The sequence below is a fragment of the Mirounga angustirostris genome, unplaced genomic scaffold (genome assembly GCF_029215605.1).
Source record: "Mirounga angustirostris isolate CCGP_5_RB_7025 unplaced genomic scaffold, mMirAng1.0.hap1 SCAF_2, whole genome shotgun sequence".
Classification (NCBI taxonomy): domain Eukaryota; kingdom Metazoa; phylum Chordata; class Mammalia; order Carnivora; family Phocidae; genus Mirounga; species Mirounga angustirostris.
Genome location: NW_026991710.1, coordinates 303,654 through 327,843, shown reverse-complemented (window position 1 = coordinate 327,843; position 24,190 = coordinate 303,654). Strand labels below are relative to the sequence as shown.

Genomic DNA, 24,190 nt, shown 5'->3' with positions numbered 1-24,190 from the left:
GTTCCGGACGCTCGGCCAGGCCCTGGGCAGGCTGCAGGCCAGGCCACCAGGTCCCGGGCGGCGGGTCTGGGTGGCCCCCTGCCAGGGCCGGGGCCGCCCCCAAGGCTTCCCGGCGTCCCGCTGGCCAGGACAAGGCACCGTCCAAGTGTGGCCTGGTTGCCTCTTCCACGGGGTCCCAGCGGTCCACCCCGTGCCCCTGCCCTGCTGGCCTGGAGCGCCGCCCCTGGGCGGCCAAGGGGGCTGGTTGGTCCTGTGGTGTGGGATGCCTTCCGTGTTTATTGTCCTGTCTCCTGCACGCAGTCCTGGGAGTGCCTCCCTCCCCAGGTCTGAAGTCCTCCTCCTGAGGAAGGGACACCGGGTCCTCTCGGGTTCCCACAGAAGCCCTTGTTTCATGGCCAGCATGGTGAGGTTGGGTGGGCAGTCTCCTTCTCTGGACCACAGGATGGGGTCGCACCTTCCAGATGCGCCCCTGGCCCTGGACAGGCGGTGTGCACCGCCCCCCCCCCCCACCGCGGGCACAACGCAGACCCTCCCCCACCCTGGATGGGGACTTATTTCCATTCTGCTTGGAATGCGGCCCCGCCCCGCCAGGTCTGGGTGACACTGGGTCATTCAGCCTGAAGCCCAAATGTCTGCTGAGGCCTGGCTTAGACATCAGCTAATGAAGCTCCCAGGTCTCCGTCCCCCCCAGAGTCTCTGTTTCCCCCCCAACCAGTTCCCATCTCCCCTGGTCTCCATCCCCCCGCCCCGGTCTCCGGTCTCCGGTCCCGTCCCCCCAGGTCTCCATCCCCCCAAGTCTCCATCCCTCCCTCCCCTCCCGCCCCCCCCCCCCCCCGTCTCCATCCCTCCAGTCTTTGGTCTCGGTCTCTCTGGACTCTGTCCCCCCCCAGTCTCTGTCCCCCCTCCACCCCCCCCCCGTCTCCATCCCTGCAGTCTCTGGTCCCGGTCCCCCCCAGACTCTGTCCCCTCCCCCATCTCTGGTCCCCATCCCCCTCCCCCCTCCCCCTCTCCCCCCCCCCCCCCCCCCGCTCCATCCCCGCAGTCTCTGGTCTCTGTACTCCTCAGGCTCCATCCCCCAGTCTCTGGTCCCCGTCCCCCCACCCCCCCCGGGCTCCGTCCCCCCCCCCCCCCCCCGCAGGCTCCATATCCTGGTCTCTGGTCTCTGTCCCCCCATCCCCCCACCAGGCTCCATCCCCCCCGGTCTCTGGTCCTCGTCGCCCCCGGGCTCCGTCCCCCCCAGGTTCCGTCCCCCAGGTCTCTGGTCCTCGTCCCCCTGGTCTCTGGTCCCCGTCCCCCCCCGGGCTCTGTCCCCCCCCCCCCGGCTCACCCCTGGCCTCTGGTCCCCATCCCCCCTGGGCTCCGTCCCCCTTCCGGGCTCCGTCCCCCCAGTCTCTGGTCCCCGCCCCCCTCCCCCGGTGTCCATCCCTTGGCCGTGTGGTGAACCTTCTGCCGTGTCTTGGCCATCGGCTCCTGGAGAAGCTGGACCAGCAGCGGCCTTTGCCTTCCTCACAGCAACCACCCCAGAGCAGCACCTGGGAAGGACAGCAGTTAGCACATGGGGGTGGGGGTGGGCAGAGCGGGAGGTCCCCTGTCTCAGGCTGGCCCCAGGGGTGATGGAGGAACAGATGGTGGCTTGGACTCTGCCACTGGGGCGGCGGTCCTGGTCCTTCGTCCCCTCGGGGGTGCGTCCAAGGGTCCTTCAGGCCTGGGACCCCAGAGGGCTCCACTTTCCTGAGTGGGTGCAGGCCCAGGCTGTCCACTGCAAGGGGCTCCCCGTCCACCCCCAGACCACACAGGAGCCCTTGAAGCAGTGGGGTGCAGACAGGGTAGAGGGACAAAGGGAAGAAAGCCTGGTTGTGGGGCTTTCGGTGGTGTGAGTGTTCCCACGGAGGCTGATTGCAAGCCACCGAGGGAAGTCACCGAACCTGACCCCTCTCTCCAGCTCGGCGCCCGCGCTGGGCGCATGCCAGACTGCAGGGACCTCAAGCTCCCGCTGAGAAGGAACTGCCCCACAGCGAGGCCTACACCAGCAGTCCTGCAGGCACTGAGTTAGCCACCTGACCTTCCCAGCCCCAGGACCCAAGCACAGCCAGAAGGTCAAGACCCAGGAGGCAGGAGGATCCAGCCAAGCCCTGCACCTCCTTCCCAGGTGAGCCAGTGGGCATCCCAGCAGGACCCAGGGGGGCCTCCCTGTGCTCTGGGCGTCGCTGGACAGGGGACCTGGGTCTGGCAGCCACCAGGCAGCCTCAGCCAGCAGGGCCGTGCTTCTGTCTGGCGCTTGCGTTCCTAAGAGGGGTTTCTCTAGCCTGGAGCGCCCCTGCAAGGGCCAGTTCTGTTGTTGGCTGGCCGAGTCCAGGCTGGATCAGGGTCACTGGCTGACTCCGCCCCGCCAAGCCTCCAGGGGACCCTGTGCAAACCCCCCCCCCCCCGCCCCTGAGGACGCCAGAGGCCCTCTCAGCACCCCTGCCAGCCCACATTTGTGGCTCATGCCTGTGCTTGCGCAGGCAGGCATCCCCTGTCTGGGGGCTGAGCCTGGCTCAGGTCAGGGCTGGGAAGTACAGTGCAGAAGAAGGTTCTGTTACAGGGACCCACTGGGCTTGGTCCTCGGGGCAGGTCCGGTGGCTCCTTCGAGGGTGGAGGAGGCCTCTGGGGTGGTGCAGAGTGAACTTGGGGGGTGGGCAGGAGAACTTGGGGGGCCATTTGCGGAGCAAGAACATCTGGTCTGCAGCTCAGGGAGGTCCTCCGGTGGGGGTCGTATGACAGGTTCCAGGGAGGGACCATTGGTCAGAGAGTCAGGGGCCCAGAGCCCCCGGCTTGATGTCACCACCAAACCAGTGGACGTGACCAGATGTCCCTCAAGGCTTAGAGATGCCCCAGGGCATTCACCCAGCCTGGACATTTGTTTCGGGGCCCGCTGTCCTGGTGACTGCAGAGGAGACCCTGGTGGGACAGGCACAGGCATGCCCAGGCCCAGCCCCCTAGGCTCTGGAGCTGCAGTGAGGGGCACGAGGACCCCTCTGGAGGCCTGGGCTCCCAGAGGGTAGAGGCCTTCAGCTCCAGGAGCAAACTCATCCCTGCCCCAGCATCCTCCATGCCTCCCGTCCCTCACCCAGGCTGCCAATGTCCACTCAGGGTCGTCCTGGAGCCTCTGTGCAGCCCCTGCCCCACGGTGGCCAGAGAGAGGCTGAATTCTACGTCCAAGCCCATGCAGGGTATTTCTATGTTGGAGCACAGAGGGGCTGCTCTAGGGAAGCTGCCCGTGGTGGGATGCGGGGGGCGCCTCACAGCCCCTGCTGACCCCTCTGTGCCTTCCCTTGGCCCCTGCACTGTCCCCTTCCCTGAGCATCTCTGAAACGCATGCCTCCCTGTTCTGATACCCTGCAGGTGACTCAGAGACCCCACCAGCTCTGCCCACGCCCCCCCGCCCCCGCCACCCCAGGGCTGTGTTGGCAGTGACCGGAGCCTGTGAAGAGGAAGGCGCTGGTCAACGGCGAGATTAGCATGGAGCCGGGGAGTGAGGTGACCTTGGGCTGAGGGAGAGGCCCTGCGAAGGAAGGTGGACAGCGCCCGGGGTCTGGGGTCTGGGGTCTGAGGCCAATAGGGCAGGATCCATCACTGTGCTCTGAGCCCAGCTCCTCGGCCAGCTCCTCAGGAAAGTGGGTCCATGGGGTTCCTGGTGGGGACCCAGGGGACCCCTTGTCTGCTGGGGATGGGGGCAGGGCCTCTGTGGAACCAGACGGTTGGGAAGAAAGTGCATTTCGTCACAAGACCCTGACCAGGCCTAGTGTGTCCCAGCACCCAGGATGGGACCCTGGGCTGGGTGGCACCTCCAGCTTCACTCCCAGATGCTGACCCCGTGGCCAACTGGGCCCCAGAGGCGTTTCTTGCCCACAGTGGCGGGCGAAGGGGTCACGGCATCAGGCAGGCACATAAGGCCCCTGCACTCAGAGCCACGGTTCTAGCCCCCGCTCTGATGAAAGACAACCCTGGTCTCACTTTGCTTCTGCGTTTCCCATGTTATACCTTCCAGGCGGCAATGAAATCCAGCGGGAAACCAGCAGCGCGCACGGCGCCAGCGTTGGGGACTGAATCATTCAGCGTTAAATTATTAAGTTTGCGTTTGAAGTTTCTGGGCAAGCCCATGTGTGCCAAAAGTCCCTCCCAGCCCCTCCTGAGGGGCCTGCAGCCCCCTATAAGACCCCACCCCAAAACTGAAGAGCAGCACCAACAACCCCTGAAGGTGCTTCCAGGGCCCGCTCCGGGCTGGAGCAGGATGGTGCCCTGGGGTGCGGGAGCCACGGCTGGCCCTCCATGGGACAGATGGGACTGGCAGGTGCCAGGCCTCCCTGGAGGGAGCAAAGGGGTCCCTGGGAGGGGCTCCCAGGGAGGGCTGGGGCAGGGTGGCTGGCTCCTCTCTTTTGCCATCTGGAGTGACTCGTGGAGGCTACAAAGGGGACTCTGGATGGCAGGGGGTCCAAACCCAGCATCCTATGGTCTTTGGCAAACCTTGCTTTGGATCAGGGGTTCTGGCTTTGAGGGGCCAGTCTGGAGGGTCATGCATTTCAAGAGCATGCAGAGGGCTGGGCTGGGAGCTGTATACCCGTGCTGCCGGCTGGCCAGGGTCCCACCGCCAGGCCTTGGCTGTGTCCAAACATGCATGTCCCAAATGCTAACCTCTTGGTGGGATACCCTTCCCATCATGCTGGCTCCCTGGAATCCACCCCCCGCCCAGGACCACCGCCTCTGTGCCCTGACACCACCCTGGACTGCGCCCACATCCAGGGGCCTTCTGGACTCACTCCTCGATCTTCCTCAGCTATTTGTAAGTTTCCTGCTAAGCTCCCGCCTCTCTGGCTGGCTGCAGGTCTGGGGACGGTTCACCAGCACCCAGGTCCTCTGCTGGGCACCCACGGGGCCACCAAGACTACCACGGGAACAGACCAGGCAGGGGGGCAGTTCGCAGCCGCTTCACCTCACGTCCTCACCACTTGCCCAGAGTTGGCCCTTCTCGGGCTCCACAGCTGCCCAGCCTCCCTCTCCCGGAGCGGGCACCAGTCACTCTGACCCGGACTGTCTCTTTCCCCTGGGAGAGCCTGAGTCCTGGTTGGGCCACACACCCCCAGCTCAGGGCCTGGGCACCTGTGAGAACGGGGGAGGGTCACCGTGTGGGTGTGGTGAGTGTAGGAGGGGAATGACAGAGTGAGGGACAGGGAGGCACTGGGAGGGCCAGACAGCATCTGTGGTCTGACGTGAGGACCTCTGTACTCCTCTGTTCCATGAGCCTGCACTGCCCTGACACGACATGGCAGGACCCTGCCCAGCCTGGCTGCCCTAAGGTCAACGGGGTGTCTCCCTCAGGTGGCTCATGAGGGTACCTGGGGTCATTAGTTGTAGGGCCTGCTGTGGACTCTGCTGAGGTCACCTCTGGGGTCCTCCGTGGGTTGACACAGGAGATCAGCTGTGGCTCATCCTCCAGGTCCATCTGGTGGCAGGGCTGGAGGGAAGAGGTCCAGTGGGAAGTGACTTCTCTCTTTCCTGGACCAGACCTCTCCCTGCAGCATCCACACTCAGGTTCTGAGGACACTGGAAAGGCCCAGCCTGGGCAGATCCTGAGCTGGGGCTCAAGGCAGACCCTCAAGACCCTCACACCTGGGAACAGCTGACCACAGAATGCCCGTCTCCAGACCTGCTTAAGGCCCAGAGCTATAAGCCACCTCTAGAGAAGGGTTGGGGGAGAGATGAGATGTGTGCTCCTCATATTCCTGGGGGGGCAGTCTGGGCAGGCCAGCTCCAGGGGCTCCCTGCAGCCCTGGCTTGAGTCTTATGTCCTGTCCCCAGGCTCCCCTTTGGGCAGCACCCCCTCCCCTTTCACCTTCTGGCCCAGATCTGAGTGACAGGACCTGTCAGCAGGACAAAGTGAGAATGTTGAGGCCAGATTCCGGGGCCCTGGGATCCGGAGAGGCTGCATCATTGCGTGTCCTGAGCTGTAGGTCTTGGGACGCGGGCCTCCTCCAGGGTCCCTAGGAACCTCGCTAACCAGAGCGGCCGCTGAGTGGACTGATCCGCACGCCCAGGGAGCAGGGCTGGCTTCCTCCGTACCCTCCCCTTGGGCCCCTACCAGGCCACTGCCAGGCACAGTAGGGCCTGGAGATGGTCAGCGAGGGGTAGGAGCTGGGAGCCGAAGCGCCCAACAGGCTGGGCCTGCAAGTCTTCCAGAGCGGAGTCTGAGCCTCTGGGGGCAGCTGAGGGGAGGGGCGGAGAGGAGTCGGGGGCGTGGTCTCCCCAGGGTGGGGTGAGGGGCAGAAGCAGCTCCGGGGTCGCCTCTTCCACCCCAGGTCCTGCAAGTCCTGACTCAGTCGGGAGGGGTCGGTGACAAGTTAATGCGGTGGCCACCAGGGTTGTCTGCCCACCAACCAGGAGGTCAGCCCTGGGCCAGAAGCCCGAGCAACATTTCAGCCCCGCTGCTCTTTGAGACCCGGACTGCGGCCGAGCCGCAGCCCCTCCCCATAGTACCAAGCACAATACTCGCGTGCCCCGGCTGCAGGGTGGGGTCTCCCGACCCCCGGGAGGGGCGGCGGGACTGGAGGCTCAGCCTCCGACCTTGCGGCGACCCGGCTCTCCCCGCAGTGCGGCTTCTGCCGCCGGGGAAATCCTGGAGGCCCGGGGGAGGGGGCGGCCGCGGCGGAGGGCGGGGCTGCGGGGCCAGTCGGGGCGGAGCGGTCCTTGTCTGCAGTGACCTTCACGCGTCCCTGCCCCGCGAGGGGCCGCCCGCCCTGAGCCGCCGGCGCCAGCCGCACTCGGCGCGCGTCTCCTCCCCCGCGGCAGCCGCGCTGGCCGTCCGAGGGGGCGGGGGTCTCCCGCCTCCGTCCCACTGAAATGAAACTTGGGGTGGCCTCCTCCCTCTCTCAGACGCTGTCACACTGAAAAATAGGTCCGGGCCGGTCTGCGGTTCTCTCTCTCCCCCAGGGAGTGGGTGGGTTTTCAGAGTCTGGGGGCTCCCTTCTCCCGCCCTGGGATTCCGAGGGGCGAGAGCGGCGGGGTCGGGGTCGCGGGCAGCGCGCAGGGGCACTGGTCCGGGTCCGGCTCACTGTGGCTGAGGCGACAGGAACCCCTTCCCCTGCGCGCCCTGGCGAAGTGGAGTGGGGAGGGGAGCCGCGGCCCCCAACCCCCAGGCCTCTCCCCTCCGGCCGGAAAAGAGAGAGCTTTTGCCACTGAGGGTTGCGCAAGTATGGGTCCCACCTGCGCTCACGAGGTGCCCCGCAGGGCGGGGGCGTGGGGTTGCGGGACCCTGTCTGCGAAGAGGGCCGGGGACCCCCGCCCGGGTCCACACCGAGAAGGTCGCATGGTGGTGGTGGGGTGGGGGCAGTATCTGAGATTCTAAGCTGCTGGGCGGGCGAGGGTCGCAGGCGCCGGCTCCCGGATCCCACCGAATCGGGCGAGGGGGCAGGGTTTGGGAGTAGAGAGGGGGGCGCGGCTCCGTCGCCCCCGCCCCCCGCCCCCTGCGGGCGCCCGCCTCGCCGCTGCGGCCCCGCCCTCGTCGTCACGCTCGGACGCGGGCGGGGGGCGGGGTGCGCCTCCATGTGACGCGCCCTCCTCGCCGTGCCCTTCAGCCGCCGCCGCAGTTCCCGGGGCGCCACATGGACCGGGCCAGCCCGAGCGCGCTCCGCCACTGACTGCCCAGGCGCCTGCCCGCCCGCACCCCGGCCCCGGGAAGGTAACCCACGCTCCCGCGCGCGCCCCACTCCAGGCCGCCCCCTGCCCAGCCTGCCCCTTCCCGGCCCCGGCTGGGCGCGCGCTCGGCCGGGGCGGGCGCTGTCCGCCCGCACGGTGCTGAAGCGGGCCCCGCGGTCCCGGCCCGCGCCCTCCCTCCTTCTTGCTCCCGCTTTGCGCGTCTCCCCTTCCCCTCCATGTCCTGTGTCTCTTTCTCTCTCCTGGCGCGCTCCCGCCTGAGGGCCGCTCAGCAGAGCCGGGCAACTCGCCCGCCCGCAAAGCCAAGGGGTGCGGCGGCAGCGGGAGCCCCGGCCCGCGCGGGGAGGCAGTGGGAAGCCTGGGGGAGCTCCAGCAGCACCCCGAGCCTCTCTGTGGCTGGGCCCTGAGTTCCCCACCCCCTCAGGAGCCAGGGGAGAAGTTTGGAAGAGAATCTGCTTTGCGGCAAGGGCGCCCCTGCGCGCCAACGCTTTGCGGGGAGGCGGGGGCACTCCCACCCAGCCAGCCCTCCCCAGGCCGCACAAACGCGGGTCTCCTTCGTCTGCAGAGGAAAACGCCGTAAAACACTGGATCTCCAGAGCCCTGGGCTTCCCTGCCAGGAGAGACCCCACAAGTGGGGAGGGAGGGGACTTGCAGCTGCTTATCCTACAGGCAGCCCCTCCCCACCAGAGTTCAGCTGACCTGGACCCTGGAGCGCCCCACCGGTGCAGACGCAGGTGGGGGGGTGGGGTCTGACCTCCCATTTCCATTGCCCTGAAGGCTGGGTTCCCTGCAGTCTCTCCCGGATCTCTGCTGCGGGTGGGTGGAAGTGGGCCCTCGAATTTCCCCTGGGTGGAGCCTGGTCCACCTGTCCCTGAGCCTCCTCTGTCAGAAGCCAAAGAGACCTCTCTGAAGGGGTATCCACTCTGGCCCCACCCACCATAGCCCTTCCTGTCTCTTAAATGGATTCCCCCACCCCCTTGTGGCCCAGGGTCCACCAGGGAGGCAGAAGGGCCAGTCACCTCACACACCCCTTGGGTCTGCCCCAGCTTCACACAGCCCGGCTCCTTCTGAGCTGTGCTCTCCCGCCTCTGTCGCTGCAGTAGCCACCGTAAGATGGACTCAGAAAACCAGGGGCCACGTGAGGCCACTTTGCAGGCCCAGCTGGGGTCTTGGAATCTACCTGCCCTGGTCAGGGTGTGGGGTGGAAACCCTCCTCCACTAAGACCCTCCCAGACCCTCTCCGGCGTCCCTGTCAGTGTCGGGGTCCAGCCATAGGGGTGGGGGAATCGACAAAGGATGCTCTCTCCAGACCACGGACCCATGCTCAGGGGTCGTCACGCAGGGATGAGCAAAAAGCCCTCCCCCAGGCCGAGCCAGGGTGACCTGTGACCACTTCCTCTCCCCCAGGCAGAGAATTCCCCACCACACTTGGATGTGTGTTCGGACCCTTGGAGGAGCCGCTGAGGAATCAAAGCCATCGTCATGGAGTTCGTGATGAAACAGGCCCTGGGAGGTAGGAAGTTGGGGGCGTGGGGGCACAAGGCTGGCCTCATCCCCACAGTGGCATGCAGACACATGGGGGCACGTTCAGCACGTGGTCACCCTCAGACTTCACAGATGCCTTCACTGCATGTCCCCGGAAACACACCTGCCCGCTCCCTCCCTCAGGACAGAGCCAGGGAGAAGGGGGGTAGGAACCAAAGCCAGCGCCTCCCAAATGGCCTTGGCCAGCACGGGGAGTGGGGGAGGGTGTACACGGTGTGCGTGGTCAGGACAGAGCCCACCAGACAGTGCTGAGGCTGGGGTCCAGGGTGAAGCAGCAGCACCCTCGCTTTTGGGGGGCTAGTGGGGGGTGGGTTTCAGGGGCACCAAGGGCCAATCCTAACTGGCAGCATCTGGTGGGCCCCATGGGGGTTCTGCTGTTGGTGAGCAGAGCCATGGGAAGCTGCAGCAGGCAGAGTAGGGGTGGGGGCCAGGGCTGGGTCTGTGGTGTCCAGCAAGGACCCCATGGGTTTCACCCAGGGTGGGGGCAGCAACGTGCACAGGGAGCTAGGGCTGGCTGAGCACAGGGACAAGGGAAGACGCCAAGACAGGCAGGGCAGCTGTGTGTGGGTCCCTGGGAGAGGGCCGCCCTTCTAACCCTGCTGACTTATCTGAAGGGAATCTTGTGCCTATTTCATCCAGAGGGGGTCATCACTGAGGCCAGAGACGCTGGCCTAGGAGGTGGGCAGGGCAATGGGCTGACGTCCACACTGGGATAGGTGCGTCCTGGTAGAGCGGTCTGGTCAGCCAAGGCCCAAGGGGCCCATCCCAGCTCCCCTGGTTGCAAGACCAGCTCCCCGGAGCTCCCTGGGATGGGAGCCTGTGGCCAGCTCCTGACTCTGCCATTCGGGACGTTTCCCTCTGGTGGCCTCCGTGGGCCACACCCTGACCTGGTACCGTGCACAGCCTGGCATGAGTCAGGTGATGCGTGACAAGGCCATCCTCATGGTGCTGCTGCAGGAGCAGGAGGAATCGGGACCTTGTTGCTAGAGCTGGGGATGCTAGAGTGGATGGGGGCTGTTGTGCTGGTAATGGAGGGCAGGATGGTGGGGCCAGTGCCACCAAACACAGGACAGGGGCCCTGTGGGTGGGCTTGTCTTTTGCAGAATGGCTTCATTTCTGCCACCACGAATGAAAAGACATTTGGGCCTGGCCTGGGGCCACTGTTCCTGGGATTCTGTGGTCAAGGATAGGCTGCAGGTTGGGTCTAATTATAATGATTACGTCACCAGGACATGATTCAGGGACAAGCATCCTGGCACCGGGAGCAATCCATGTTCCCACCCAGCCGGTCCCAGGCTGGTACAGATAATTAATTAGGTGGCTAATTCAGGCCCTGAGGTGGGTTTGTAAGAAACCTGAAATATCTGATTTGGCTGTCTACATGGCTGAAATTAGCTGGGTAATTGCCAGCCTGGATCCCCTTTGTTCCATGTCAGCCCAAAGTTTCTCCTGCGGCAGCAATGGGGTGGGCTGCATGGGGCGGGGGGGGCCTTGGAGTATCCTCTCAGCAGCCACCCACGGGGTGCGCCCACCAGGTGCTGCCCCCCACTACTTGTCATGCCCCCACTGCTGAGGTTGGCGGCTGCATCTGACCTCCAGGGCGAGACCTTGTGTTTTTTTCCTGTGCTTTCTCTCCCCCTGGATGGGCATCATTTTGGCCTCTTAGGATGAGTACGTACAGACAGAGGGACAGAGACAGACCCAAACCCAGACCCAGACCCAGAGGGATGGACCCGAGAAACAGGGAGCAGGTGTGGGTTGGAGAGAGGGTGCCCTGGACACACAAGACAGATGTGGGGAGGGGCAGGCCAGAGGGAGAGGGGCACTGGGGCACTGGCTGTCTGGGAATCTGTAGGGGATGGAGGATCGGAACAGAACAGCCAGGGAAAAAAGACAGGGGGCCCTGAGACCAAGATTGAGGAACCCAAGGAGGGCGCCTGGGTGGCTCAGATGGTTAAGCGTCTGCCTTCAGCTCAGGTCATGATCCCAGGGTCCTGGGATCGAGTCCCGCATTGGGCTCTCTGCTCAGCGGGGAGCCTGCTTCTCCCTCTGCCTCTCTCTCTATCTGTCTCTCATGAATAAATAAATAAAATCTTAAAAAAAAAAAAAAAGATTGAGGAACCCAAGGAAATGGGACAAGAGACAGAAGTGCAGGGTGCATGGTGGAGAGAGACACTGAGACAGACACAGAGACAGAGAGACAGATGTATCAGACACAAACTGAGAAATAGAGTCAGGGCTAAAAACACAGAGACCATGTACCTGTCTGTGCAGCAGGAGGGAGGAAAGACACAGGGCCTGGAGGGAGCCCCATGGGGGCAGGCCTCGCTCGGCCCTGCTGGGGACAGGACTGGATGTAGCCTAGTTAAGTTGTGGCCAGCTCACTGGGCTGCTGTGTTGTCCTGACCATGTGTCTCATGGAAGGCCTTTGCTGGGGACAGAAGCTTCAAGGTGACAGCCTGGAGAGTCCCATGTCAGGTAGACCAACAGGGCGTCCACAGTCCCCCACTCCGCCACCCCGAAGCGCATGTCTGGTCCACTCTGGGGCTCAGGGTATGATGAACTGAGTGGCAGCCCGAAATTCAGGGGCTGCCAGTCCAGAAGGAGCTCAGATGCAGTTCGGCGGCCCCAGGCCTTTCCTATAAGCCTCTGTCGATGGCTGATGCTGCCCAGTCCCTGCGGCCCAACCCCCGTGGAACCCAAGCCTGGCCAGCGGGCTTCTGGCTCTGCCCCTACAGCGCAGTGTGACCCTTGCTGAAGGCGGTCTCCTCCACGGGCTCTGGGGACCACGAGGCCGCCCGGGAGCACCTGCTACTGGAAGAAAGGGAAGGTTGAGGGGCATGGCTAGGCGTTGCTGTGGTGACAAGGGGCTGCCCTGGGCAGTGAGGGAGGACAGGGCCCAGCAGGCCAGGAGGGGGCCTGGCAGGTGGGAGTGGGACTGTCAGCGCCGCTGCGGGTGAGCAGTGGGACTCACGCCCCAGCAAGGCCACGAGCACTGACTGGTGGCCTCACAGACGCCCAGAGCCCCGGAGAGCACGTAGGCAGCCACGGACCACAAAGGAGGGGACAGATGGCTCCCGGGGCTCCTTTCCTTGTGATGGCAGCATCTGCCCACACACTCCAGTCCCTGGGCCCCTGGGCATGGGAGGGCTTTGCATGGTGGCAGTCTCTCTTGAGATGCAGCCTGGGAGGGACCGGGTGGAACCCATGGGGGCGTCTGCTCTTAGGGCCTGAATTCTTCCTGGGATGACTAGGGGGCACCTTTGGTTCCTTCAAAGTCAGACGTGATCCCCCTGGACACTGTTCTGCTGCCGAGGCCAGGGAGCTGTGGGTGCCATGGGCACACAGAGCTGGCTGGGGAGAATTCTCCTGGGGCCAAATTGTTGAGAAAAGTGTCCAGCTGTTGACAAATTTGTTCTCACTGAGAGAATATCGTGGAGGCCTTTATGTTCTTGGGCCACACCAAGATTGACCCCAGATTTAATGCTCAGTCCCTTGAAGAAGAGAACACTCGTGAAGTCTGTGGGAGCAGCTCGAGTGGTGGCCTGGAGACTGCGACAAGGTGGCCTTGAATGGGGGCCATGTGCTTGGGCCACTGGACACAGATCTGGGGCTCAGAGTCTTCAAGGGTGCAGTTTGAAGAAAAAACAGTTTTCTCCCAAGGCCAGGAAGTGGCAAGCGGCCCTGGGGCTGTATTCACACCGCGGACAAGAGCAAAGGCAATTGTCAGGTTACTGTGGTTGGGTGGTTGGTGTAGACTCTCATCAGGCTAAATCAGCTGCAGCGTGGCTATTCTGGCCCTAAGAACTGGTCCATGGCTGGCTGTCCTGTTGATCTGCCTGGTGTGACATATTCCATGTCCAAAGCATGCTCAGGTCCTCGGGGATGGTGTGGGGGCAGGGGAGGGCTTCACGGAGGAGGGGGCATCTGAGGTGGGATTCAAGGATGGGCAGATGACCCTGGGACACAGCACGTGCAAAGGCCCAAGGGCTGCAGGGCGGGGGCAGCAGGAGATGGGAAGGAGGACGTTGCAGGACAACCGTGACCACGCCCACGGGGGGTCTTCTCACCGAGCACACTCCAGTGCCTCACTGACACGTGGTCCCTGTGTCCTGTGTCCTGTGGTGAGTTGGCCTGGGGCCATCCTGGGGGGAGGCTGTCCTCTCTTGGGGAGTCAGGCGTCAGGGCTTGTGCCTGGTGCACGGGGAGGATGCAGGAATGAACAGCCACCCTCCTGAGGCGAGCATGTCTGAGTGGGGACAGAAGCCCCGCCGAGCCAGACTGCACGTGTATGGGAGGAAGATGGATCCCTGTCACCCAGACCTCCGCGGACAGAAGAAAAGCATTTCACAGATGTGTACCCCAGGGAGAGCCTCTGGGGGCTGCTGTGGTCGGGGGGCCTCTGCACCCTGTGGGGGTGGGTTGTGTGCTCTCTGCTGGGGCTCTTGGGGGTCAGTCCCCAGATGTGTCGAGACTGCCAGGTCAGACCCTGGAGAAGGGAGGGCAGTGCCCCCCGCGTCGCTCACACAAGTGGGGGTGGGGCTGGGGTTGGAGCTGAGTCTCCCGCTGGGAGCCGGGAGCCCTGGGCAGAGAAGTGCCTCCCTCAGTGCTGGTGCCTTCCTCCACCTCCACGGGCGTGTTGAAGGGGGCCTCCTTCCCTGTCTGGCACCTGCTTCTGTAAAGCATCCTGAGCCCCCTCTCCCACTGCTGGGTCTCTGACTCCCAGCTGAGTCCTGCATGTACCTGTAGCTGCTTTGGGGACGTAGCGTCAGGGATCCTGAGGTCTTTGCAGATCAGAGGTGGCTCTTTCCCAGACTCTCCTTGCCTTGGCCTCTAGGACCTCAGGTCAGAGCTGTAGAGAGAGCCTGAGATACCAGGTGGTCCTGTCTGGACCCCCAGTGTCCACTCACGGGACCGTACACTGAGGGTGAGGCCAGGCCTCCCCATCCTGTCCCTAACCCGGGTCCCGAGGGTAGGGCAGGTCTCACTGGCCCCCCTGCCCTATCTGTCTGTTTTGGAGTGAGCTCTGTTTATTGGGGGCCTCCCATGGACCTGGGGCTGCCCAGCTGGGACACTACCAGGTGAAGCCAGGTTCTCTGGGGGGATGGTGGAGCCGCGGGCTGAGCTGGGCTGCAGAAGGGGCAGATTGGGAGGGGAAGCACCAGAATTCTGCACTGGGGAAGATGCTTTTGACTCAAATCAGAGAGACAGAGAGGGGCTTGAACCAAGGTTTGTTTCCCTCACGTGAAGAGGAGTCAGGAGGTGGCTCAGCTGCTCTGTGGTACCATCTGGGACCCAGCTTTAGCTCTTGTTGCGCCCCGTCACCCCATGAGCTTCCCGGGCTTTCATGCTTAGCCTGCTTCTTACGGTGGCAGAGTGGTTGGTGCTGCTCCAGCATCCCATGGACAGGGCAGGCAGAAGGGGAGGGCCCAAGGGACAGCCCCCTGTTCTGGTTAGTTATGGGATCCCACTGGAGATTTCCATTTGTGTGTCATGGAAGGTGAGGCCAAAGTGGGCACATCACCCTCCGAACAAGGTGGGCGGTATTGGGCAGCTCATAGTACAGGGCTTGCATCAACTTGGGAAATCTTGATTTTCAGATGCAAGACCCCAGACCATGAGCCCTCCAAGGGCCGGGTACCTCCTCCTTCCCCTGCTCACCCTTGAGAGCTGGACTTCTCCACAGGCAGCCAGCAAAAAGTCAGTGATAAAGCACCAACATTCGTTCAGAATGGGCACCAGCCCATACGTGGGCTCAGGAGAGACACCACGTATCCAACATCTCTCGGAGGCTGGAAAGACACATCAGAGAAACTGTCTTTTCTCCCTAAAACAATGAGGACAGGTCTTCCCTCAAGAGACGACACTCCTAGTTGATTAAGCTACAGATCAGTTATAAAGCCTTAGCCCCAATGTGGGAATAAAATGGATATATTGCACTTCAACCGATAAAGTCATTTGTTTTTTTCCTTGTTGGTTGGCAAGAAATTCTGGTTGGGATTAAAGCATTCATTTTAATAGCTCCTCTGTGGCGGGGCTCACAGTGATCTTGCACTAACATCAGGGACTGCTCGGTTGGCTCCGGAACGTTGCACATTTACTGCTGGGGCGTTAAACTAGCAGAATGAGCATCAAGTCCAGGCAGACCCTAATGCCAACAAATTTCAGAGACTCTGGCATGGTAAACCCAAGCCCAGGTCTTAATGGATCAGGCAGGGGGTGCACCCTGGCTGGGCAAGGGGGGAGCATTGAGACTCCTGCTATTGGTCGGGGGCTGCCCAGAGCACCCTGGTTCTGTCTAGGGGGAGGTGGAGGCTTTGGCTGGTTGCTGCGTGGTCCTTCCTCCTGACCTGCCTGGTCTTGGGCTTTGTATGAATCTCTCGTTTTAGATTTTTTTTAATTTTTTTAATTTTATTTTTTTTAAGATTTTATTTATTTATTTGAGAAAGAGAGAGAGAGCACAAGAGCGGGGAGGGTCAGAGGGAGAAGCAGGCTTTCCACTGAGCAGGGAGCCCAATGCGGGACTCGATCCTGAGACCCCAGGATCATGACCTGAGCCGAAGGCAGACGCTTAACTGACTGGGCCACCCAGGTGTCCTTTCTTTTCTTTTATTTTTTAAGAACATTTTCTTCTTCTTTTTTAAGATTTTATTTATTTGAGAGAGAGCTGGGGGAGGAGCAGAGGGAGAGGGAGAAGCAGACTCCCCGCTGAGTGCAGAACCTGATGCGGGACTCAATCCCACAACCCATGAGATCATGACCTGAGCCAAAACCAAGAGTCGAATGCTTAACGAACTAAGCCACCTGGGCGCCCCCAAATCTCTCTTTTCTAGGGTTGCTCTCACTTTTCTCATCTCCCAGGCAGTGGAGAACATGGTTTCTCTTCCCTTGCAGGGGTTGGTCAGGAGCTCTGGCTTCCTTTTCTTAGGGGCAGCCTGGCAGGGCTGGGGGAGAGTCCCTGTTCCACCCGGTAGGTCCCCTTTGGTCCCATGGGCTTGACTGTGAACTGTGGCATCCAAGCTGCTCAGGGCCCAGCAGAGTGGCTGGGGTGCTGGGTTCTGAGTGCTGCATGCTGGGTGCTGACAGTGCTGGATGCCATGTGTTGAGTGCCAGGTGCTAAAGGCTCTGTGCTGAGTTCTGATGGTGCTGTGTTCTGTGTGCTAGGTGCTGAGGGTGCTGAGTACTGGGTTCTGGGTGTTGAGTGTGGTTCTGAGTGCTGGGTGCTTTGGGTGCTGGGTGTTGGGTTCTGCGTGCTGGGTCTGGGTGCTGCGGATGCTGCATGCCTGGTGCTGAGTGCTGCATGCTGGGTGTTGGGGGTACTATGTACTAGGTGCTGCATGCTGGGTGCCTGGTGCTCAGTGCTGTGTGTCAAGTGCTGGGTCTGGGTGCTGAGGGTGCTGTGTGCTGGGTGTTGGGGGTACTATGTACTAGGTGCTGCACGCTGGGTGCCAAGTGGTCAGTGCTGTGTGTCGAGTGCTGGGTCTGGGTGCTGAGGGTGCTGCATGCTGGGTGCCTGGTGCTGAGCACTACATGCTAGGTGCTGAGGGTGCTGCATGCCTGGTGCTGAGTGCTGCATGCTGGGTGTTGGAGGTACTATGTACTAGGTGCTGCACACTGGGTGCCAAGTGCTCAGTGCTGTGTGTCGAGTGCTGGGTCTGGGTACTGCGGATGCTGCGTGCCTGGTGCTGAGAGCTGCATGCTGGGTGTTGGGGGTGCTATGTACTAGGTGCTGCACGCTGGGTGCCAGGTGCTCAGTGCTGTGTGTCGAGTGCTGGGTCTGGGTGCTGAGGGTGCTGTGTACTGAGTGCTGCATGCTGGGTGTTGGGTGCCAGTGCAGACTGGGACTCAGGAGGTTGGGACCAGGTCAGGCAGTTGGCTAAGAGCAGCTCTGAGAGAGCCTACAGGAAGGTTGGCATCCACATCTGTGCCTTTTGGCCCCGATGGTGTTCCTAACACAACCGTGGGACGTGGCAGCTTCGTTGTGGCGGAAATGACAGAGCCCCGTGCTGAGCTTTGTTTCCTGCGCGGGGATGGTGGGCTTTGTCAGGGCAGGGTGCTGTCCACTGCATGCACCCCAGGCCATTTTTTTTTTTTAAGATTTTATTTGTTTGACAGAGAGACACAGCAAGAGAGGGAACACAAGCAGGGGGAGTGGGAGAGGGAGAAGCAGGGAGCCCGATGCGGGGCTCAATCCCAGGACCCCGGGATCATGACCTGAGCCGAAGGCAGACGCCCGACGACTGAGCCACCCAGGCGCCCCCACCCCAGGCCATCTTGGCCCCAGGCCTCTGCCTTCACCTTCTGGCCCCCAGTGGTTTAAGAGCTGACCAGCAAGGCCTGGGGCCTCCTGGGAGAGACAAGAAGAACAAATGCTGTGTGCCTGTGGTAGGAGGAGACATCAGGGACAAGTTGAAGCTACTTTAACAGAAGATGCGGGGTGGTCCTGGGGAACCCTCAGCAAGCTGCTGGCCTCGGGCCCTCGAGGCTCCTCAGGCCCACCAGGACCATTCTGCACTTAGCTTTCCTTCAGAACGAAGGTTCTGGAAATGTGGACTACCACCCCAGGCTTTGTGCCTGGTCCACGGGGGTGAGAGAGACCCGTGTTGGCCTCTGTCTCTGCTGTCCTTCTGTCTGTCCAAGTAGATGCCCTGCCCAGCTGAGCCCACCCTGCCCTTGGGGTCGCTATCAAGGTGGAGACACTGTGGGAGGTCCCTGAGACGCGGGGCCAGGAGGTGTGGGGGGCCGTCCCTGGCCCTTGTCCCTCTCAGCAGATGAAGTGCCGCGGACCAGCGACCCCAGGGCCCATGGCTGCAGCATCCTGCCTCACGGGTGACACTGGCGAGTGGGCAGCCACTTGAGTGGCAGAGTGGCTGAATGGAAGGACGGATCCATGACGATTACAACCCTCCTGGAGCCGGGCGGCTGCGCCATCTGCCCCCAGGCTTGGCTCTGTGTGGGCTCACTAATAGGCGTTTTCATCTCGCTCTTGTCTCCGTTTGTTGAAAGCCAAGACCAGATGCTCTCGCCTGGCGCCTGGCTCCACAAAGCCCCCGGCCCTGGGCCCCCTCCCCAGCAGGCAGGAGCGTCTGGTGGTCCCTGAGGTGAGGGGAGGGGGACTTTGTTCACGGCAGGAGGAAAATCCCCAGACAACTAATAAAGGTTTGCAAAACCACAGAAGGAGTGGACGGGCAGAGAAGAGGTGGTTTTGGCCCTTCTGAGCATGCATAAAAGCTCAAGGGGCCTTGCAGAAAATTAGGGATGTGCATTCAGTGTGTTCCAGTGGCCCGGCTGAGGCAGGGCTCTGGCCTGCTTGGAGGCGAGCAGGAGGCACCTGCAGGTCGCCATCCAGCCATCAGGCCCAGGGCCCCGAGCCCCATGGCAGCAGGGTGAGGCAGGGCCCCCAGTGTCTGGTGCCTCCCTTCCTAAGGGCTTGGAGGGCGGGGGCCCAGGCTCTGCACCCAGCACGCAGGAGAGGCCCAGCTCTGCTGGTGAGGACAGTGCAGAAGGCCACTGTCATCCTTGCTTGTTACCGGGACCTTGACCAGTGCGCCGAGGGTAGGAGCTGAAGTGGCCCCGTGGCCAGTGACAGGCTTTATTTTTCCCTGGAAGCTCGTTTGTTCCTTGGCCAGGATGGCGAGGAGAGTCGGACCCCCCTCAGGGGCGGTGGGGGTGGGCACCCAGTGAGGGGGCCTTGCCACCAGGAACAGCAGGGCGCCTGCATCGTTGGAGGTAACGTAACTGATCGGACCTGCCGTTTCCACTCACGCCTTTGTGAAATGCTTTCGTGCTATTTTACTTCTTTTATCCTAATATATGGACTTAATTTTCTTTTTAAAAACCTTCTGCAGGTTTTGGAGCCTACATGCCCTTTTAAAACATTATTTAAGCTCTAATTGTCACAGTCCAGAAGGACACTGTGGGCTGGGAGTTCTGTGCTCTCCTGTGCCCTCCCTACGTCCACGCCCACCTTTGGTCTTTGGGATGTGGATCCAGGGGACTAGGATTGCAGTATGTCCTCTTTATATATAAAGAATATTTTGGGGGCTCCTGGGTGGCTCAGTCGTTAAGCGTCTATCTTCGGCTCAGGTCATGATCCCGGGAACCTGGGATCGAGCCCCGCATCAGGCTCCCTGCTCGGCGGGGAGCCTGCTTCTCCCTCTCCCACTCCCCCTGCTTGTGTTCCCTCTCTCACTATCTCTCTCTCTGTCAAATAAATAAATAAAAATCTTTTTTTTTAAAAAGAATATTTTGATCTTTGCATTCAACTTTATAAGAGATATTTATACATATTTATTTTTTAACATGAAAGTGGATGCTTATTGTAGGGAATTGAAATAATACAGAAAAATATAAAGAAGTGATATGGAAATTTGAGATGGCGTTGCATTCAAAAGCACCTGTTAGAATCGCTCATTATTTAAAAATTCTTTTTCAAGGAAGGATGCCTTCAGATCTAATAATAATATGGAACGTAAATAAACTTTTTCTCGTCAGCCCACGGGAGGTGTCCTTGTCGCATGCCTCCCTGTCTGTTCCTCAGTCATGTGCTCGTTGTTGGACTGGGGGGCTCAGACGTTGTTGGACTGGGGGCCACTGAGCTCTTGCCAGACCTCCTGCTCCGTGCTCCTCACGTGGCCGTACCAGCCGCTGAGGGTGGTACCGTCATGACCACGTAAATAGTGTCACTGGTGAGCCAAGCAGGGCAGTGCAAATACATGTCTTCCTTATAAAGCCTCCGGTCTGCCCTGAGGCTAACACAGGGCTCATTTTCCGTTCGCCCAGTTTTCTGTGGACTGTCTTTCAGGCTTTTCACACCAGCAAAGCAGCCCTCCCGACGACACTTGGGTGCGGTTATCAGTCCCAGACGGACTGTTAGCTGTGTTTCCTCTGGAGCAGCTGCCCCAGGACCCTGGCACCTCCCGCTCGCTCTCGTCCCTGGTTGCTGTCCAGGCTGTCACTCAACACTGGTTGGGTCCTCGGGAGCTTTCTGTGACCGCACAGAGGAAGGCTCTGTCTTGTGCCTACGTGCACGGTTGTCTGGGAATGGCGTTTTAGATTCAAAAGAATTCTGTCCCTCAAATTGTGAAGTTATTTTCCTGTTGTCTTCCAGATTCTCAAGTTGCTGTTGAATCATCAGATGCTATTCTTATTCCCAGTGCTCTTTACGTGACCTGCTTTTATCTGCTCTCCCTCGAGAGGCTTGTACGGTTTTTCTCTCCAGCGCTGGCATTCTGACGTTTCGGGATTCTCGGGCCTGCCGTGGGTCCCTCACCTCCCCTGGACCCCGATCTCTGTTGCCGCCGTGGCCGCCCCACTGAGGGCTCGTCCTCCCTGCCCCAGAGACTCTCCTGCGTGGGTTCTCTGCTTTCTTCTATGCTCTCTCCTGTCTTTCATCTCTGTGTCTCTTGTTCTACTCTCTGGGATGTCTCCTTAATTTTATTTCCTAGCTCTTCAACCGAATTTTTTATCTCTACATTTGTATTTTTAACTTCCAAGAGCTCTTTTATGTGTTCTAAACTATCCCCTTATAAAGAGTTCCCCTGTCCTCAGTCCCGTCTCTCCTCTGGGTCCCTCCCGCCCCTGATTTGGGAGCTGTCTTCATGGTGGAGGCCTTCCTCGGCTGTGCGTTTCTCTTTCCCAGTGAGCTACGACGCCGGTCTGCGCATCTCCTGTGCTGTGGGGGACTTCTTGGGCTTCCCTGTGGGACACACGTGGTAAAGTGCTTTCTGTGTTTGGGATCCCCAGGCGTCAGGATCTTTAGGTCTTGTGTGGACGTGTGGGTCACTTCTCCAGAAATAGACCCTGTGTGGCTGGATGACAGAGTCTGCCAGCAAGGCAGTGGACAGGGGCCTGGGTGGGCCCTCTCTTTCAGGAAACAGTTGTCCACTTAAGCCGCTTCTGAGCTGGACCGTCACCTCTGCCCCCAGTGCCTGAGTCTGTGGGGCCTCCTGTTCGGCTTCCCCAGGGAGACGACTTCTTGATTCCCCTTTGCTGCTTGGGTGGTGGTGGACCCCCGTGCAGGGAGGACAGGGCCCCTTGTGCATACCCCAGCCCGGACCCCACAGGGCCTGGTGCGCCCAGCTCTGCTGGTGGATCCGTGTCTCAGCTCAGGTTCTGCCATGCGTCGGCCTTCCTTCCTCCCCAGACCTCGTTCCCTCGTCTCCTCTCCTGTTTGACCTTGTGTGATTACACTTGTAAATGTCTTTACTCCCATTTTAGGGCGTTGTAGAGAGGGTGTCCGTCCATCACGTTTAACCACATCTCGGTACACCATCACCCACATGGGCACACGCGTGCGCCAGGACACGTGGCGTGAGGGTGATCAGAACTAGCCTGGTGTCGGGACACCGGGTGTGAGCTTGTGTGCGTTCGCGGCTGTCGACTTAACCAACACCAGCTCGTCATCACAGGTCCGGCGCTTGTGACGGACCCTCCGTCAGGATTTACCTCCTTCCCCCCACGAGCCAGACGCACAGACAGGATCTGTCTTGAGGCAGCCTATACTCGAGTGTGGGGACCGGATCAGCAAACACGAGGTCAGGCGCCGGGCAGGAGGTAACTCCCCGCGGGAGACCGGTCTTCGGGGCAGGTTGTCAGACGGACGGACGTGTGGTGCTCTGGCTGCAGGAGGAGTGGCCTCTCCGAAGACCGTTACTTCCTGGCTGACAGGACTACAGGACGGTGGGAGGATGTGCATACCTGAAATTCTTCGGACACACATTCCCTGCCTGCCCTCTACGAAGATCACACAGATCTGCGTCCCTGATGGTGCTCCATAATGCTCCCCACACGGGATGTCGTCAGCTGGTGCTGGTTGAATAGATAAAACGCTCTCTTAATTTTTTTTTTTAAAGATTTTATTTATTTATTTGAGACAGAGAGAATGAGAGAGACAGAGAGCACATGAGAGGGGGGAGGGTCAGAGGGAGAAGCAGGCTCCCCGCTGAGCAGGGAGCCTGATGTGGGACTCGATCCCGGGACTCCAGGATCATGACCCGAGCCGAAGGCAGTCGCTTAACCAACTGAGCCACCCAGGCGCCCCAACGCTCTCTTAATTTTAATTCAACATCTTTCATTTACTCAATGCAATTTTTGGATATCCTGTAGTTGCCGTATTTATGATTTGCACATTTCAGGTGAATTTTCTGTTATTTACTATAGCTTTCTGTGCTTGCCACTTGCCATTGAACTCTGCAATGTCCCAGGTGTTTCCACCGTGTGTTCCTGATACCGTCGGCTTGTCAGGGTTTGGGGGGGCTTCCTTGTCAGCGGCTGGACTTCCCACTTCCTGGCATGTCTGGTAATTTTTCACTGAGTGCTGGACATTCTGAGTTTCACCCTGTTGGGTGCTGGATATTTTTGTTTTCCTAAATATATTCATGAGCTTTGTTCCAGATGTGGTCAGGTTGCTTAGACACTTGGATTCTTTCCTGCCTTATTCTGGGGCTCCATTAGGCAGGACCAGAGCTGCGCTTCGTCTGTGGGTTCTTTCCCCCACAACCCAGGCCAGCCCTTCTTCCCGCTCTGACAGAAAGTTGCACTGAGGTCCGGAGCCTTTTCTGGTCTGGCTATTGGAGCACTCTCGTTAAGAGGCAGACTGTCAAATTGGGTAGAAAATCAAGACCCAACTTTATGCTACCTAAAAGAAACTCACTTTAAATATAAAGGTGCAAATAGGGTAAAAGTAAAAAGATGGAAAAGATAAGCCATGCTAATATTGATCAAAAGCAAGCTGGAGTGGATACGTTACTATCGTACAAGGTCGATTTCCGAGCAGAAGCTGTCACCAGGGACGAAGAAGGTCCCTTCTTCACAGAGATGCTGATGGATTAGGGGGATATAACAGTGTCAACCGTTTCTACACCAAAGATGAGCTTCAAGGTACATACATGAAGACAGGCATGCAGAGCTTAAAGGACAAATAGACAAATCCCCAAGTTCAGGTGGAGATATCCAGTAGTTGGTAGAACAGACAGAAAAGCGGTGAGCACGTTCAAGACTTAACAACACTGTCTGCAGACCTGAGCTGATTGACTTCAGAGAATTCTCCCCGTGAGGGCGGAGTGTACATTCTTCTCAGACACAGACAGAACAGGGATGAAGCTAGAACGTGTCCTGGGCCATAAAACAAATCATAGTGAACGTGAAAGATTTCAGTCACACCAAGTATGTTCTCAGACCGCAGTGGGATGGAACAAGAAATTTGGAAAATCCCCCCAAATACTTGGAAACGAAACAGCACACTTCTAAATAGCTCATGGGTCTGAGAAGCAATCTAAAGGGAAATTAGAAAGTATTATAAACTGAGGGGCGCCTGGGTGGCTCAGTCATGGAGCGTCTGCCTTCTGCTCAGGTCATGATCCCGGGGTCCTGGGATCCAGCCCCAGGTGGGGTCTCTGCTCAGCGGGGAGAAGCACACTAAACACCCCTATTCAAAAAAAAGAAAGGTCTCAAATGATTAACCTCAGCTTCTAACATCAGAAACCAGGAAAAGAAAAACAAATGGAAACCTGGAGTGAGCAGAAGAAAGACGATAATAAAGTTCAGAGCAGAAATGAATGAAATGGGGGAAAAAGAAAACCAAAATTTACATCTTTAAGATAAAATTGGACTTGTATCCGAAATCTATAAAGAACCCTTGCCATTCAATGATAAGAAGACCAGCAATGCGATTAAGAAATGGGCAGAAGCTCAAGGCCGTGGACAGTAGCGCTTGCTTTGCAAGTGGGCCGGGTTGGGAAGTCAAGGTCGGCATCGTGGTGTGGAGCCATGCTGGTCCCAGGTGCCCTGGACGTGATGTGTGGAGAGGGGCCCTCCAGCACCGGGGTCCTCCTCCCCAAACCCAGAACCTCAGTCCAGCCTTGAGAAAAACATCAGACAAATCCTAATTGTGAGAAAGAAAATTCCCGGAAAGTCCTCAGAGCTGTCAAGGTCATCAAACACAAGGAAAGCCTGG

The 24,190-nt window shown here is 59.9% G+C and overlaps 1 protein-coding gene across 1 annotated transcript in view; it reads left to right on the top strand.

The window, feature by feature from the left end:
* Window positions 1-24,190, top strand: part of CPLX1 (complexin 1) — a 49,389-nt gene that overhangs the window by 5,049 nt on the left and 20,150 nt on the right. Inside the window, exons 2-5 of the mRNA XM_064584114.1 lie at window positions 1,943-2,149; window positions 3,385-4,822; window positions 8,255-8,423; window positions 9,097-9,202. Of these exons, the coding sequence (XP_064440184.1) occupies window positions 9,172-9,202 (31 nt within the window). The 5' untranslated portion in view covers window positions 1,943-2,149; window positions 3,385-4,822; window positions 8,255-8,423; window positions 9,097-9,171. The remainder of the gene's footprint in view (window positions 1-1,942; window positions 2,150-3,384; window positions 4,823-8,254; window positions 8,424-9,096; window positions 9,203-24,190) is intronic.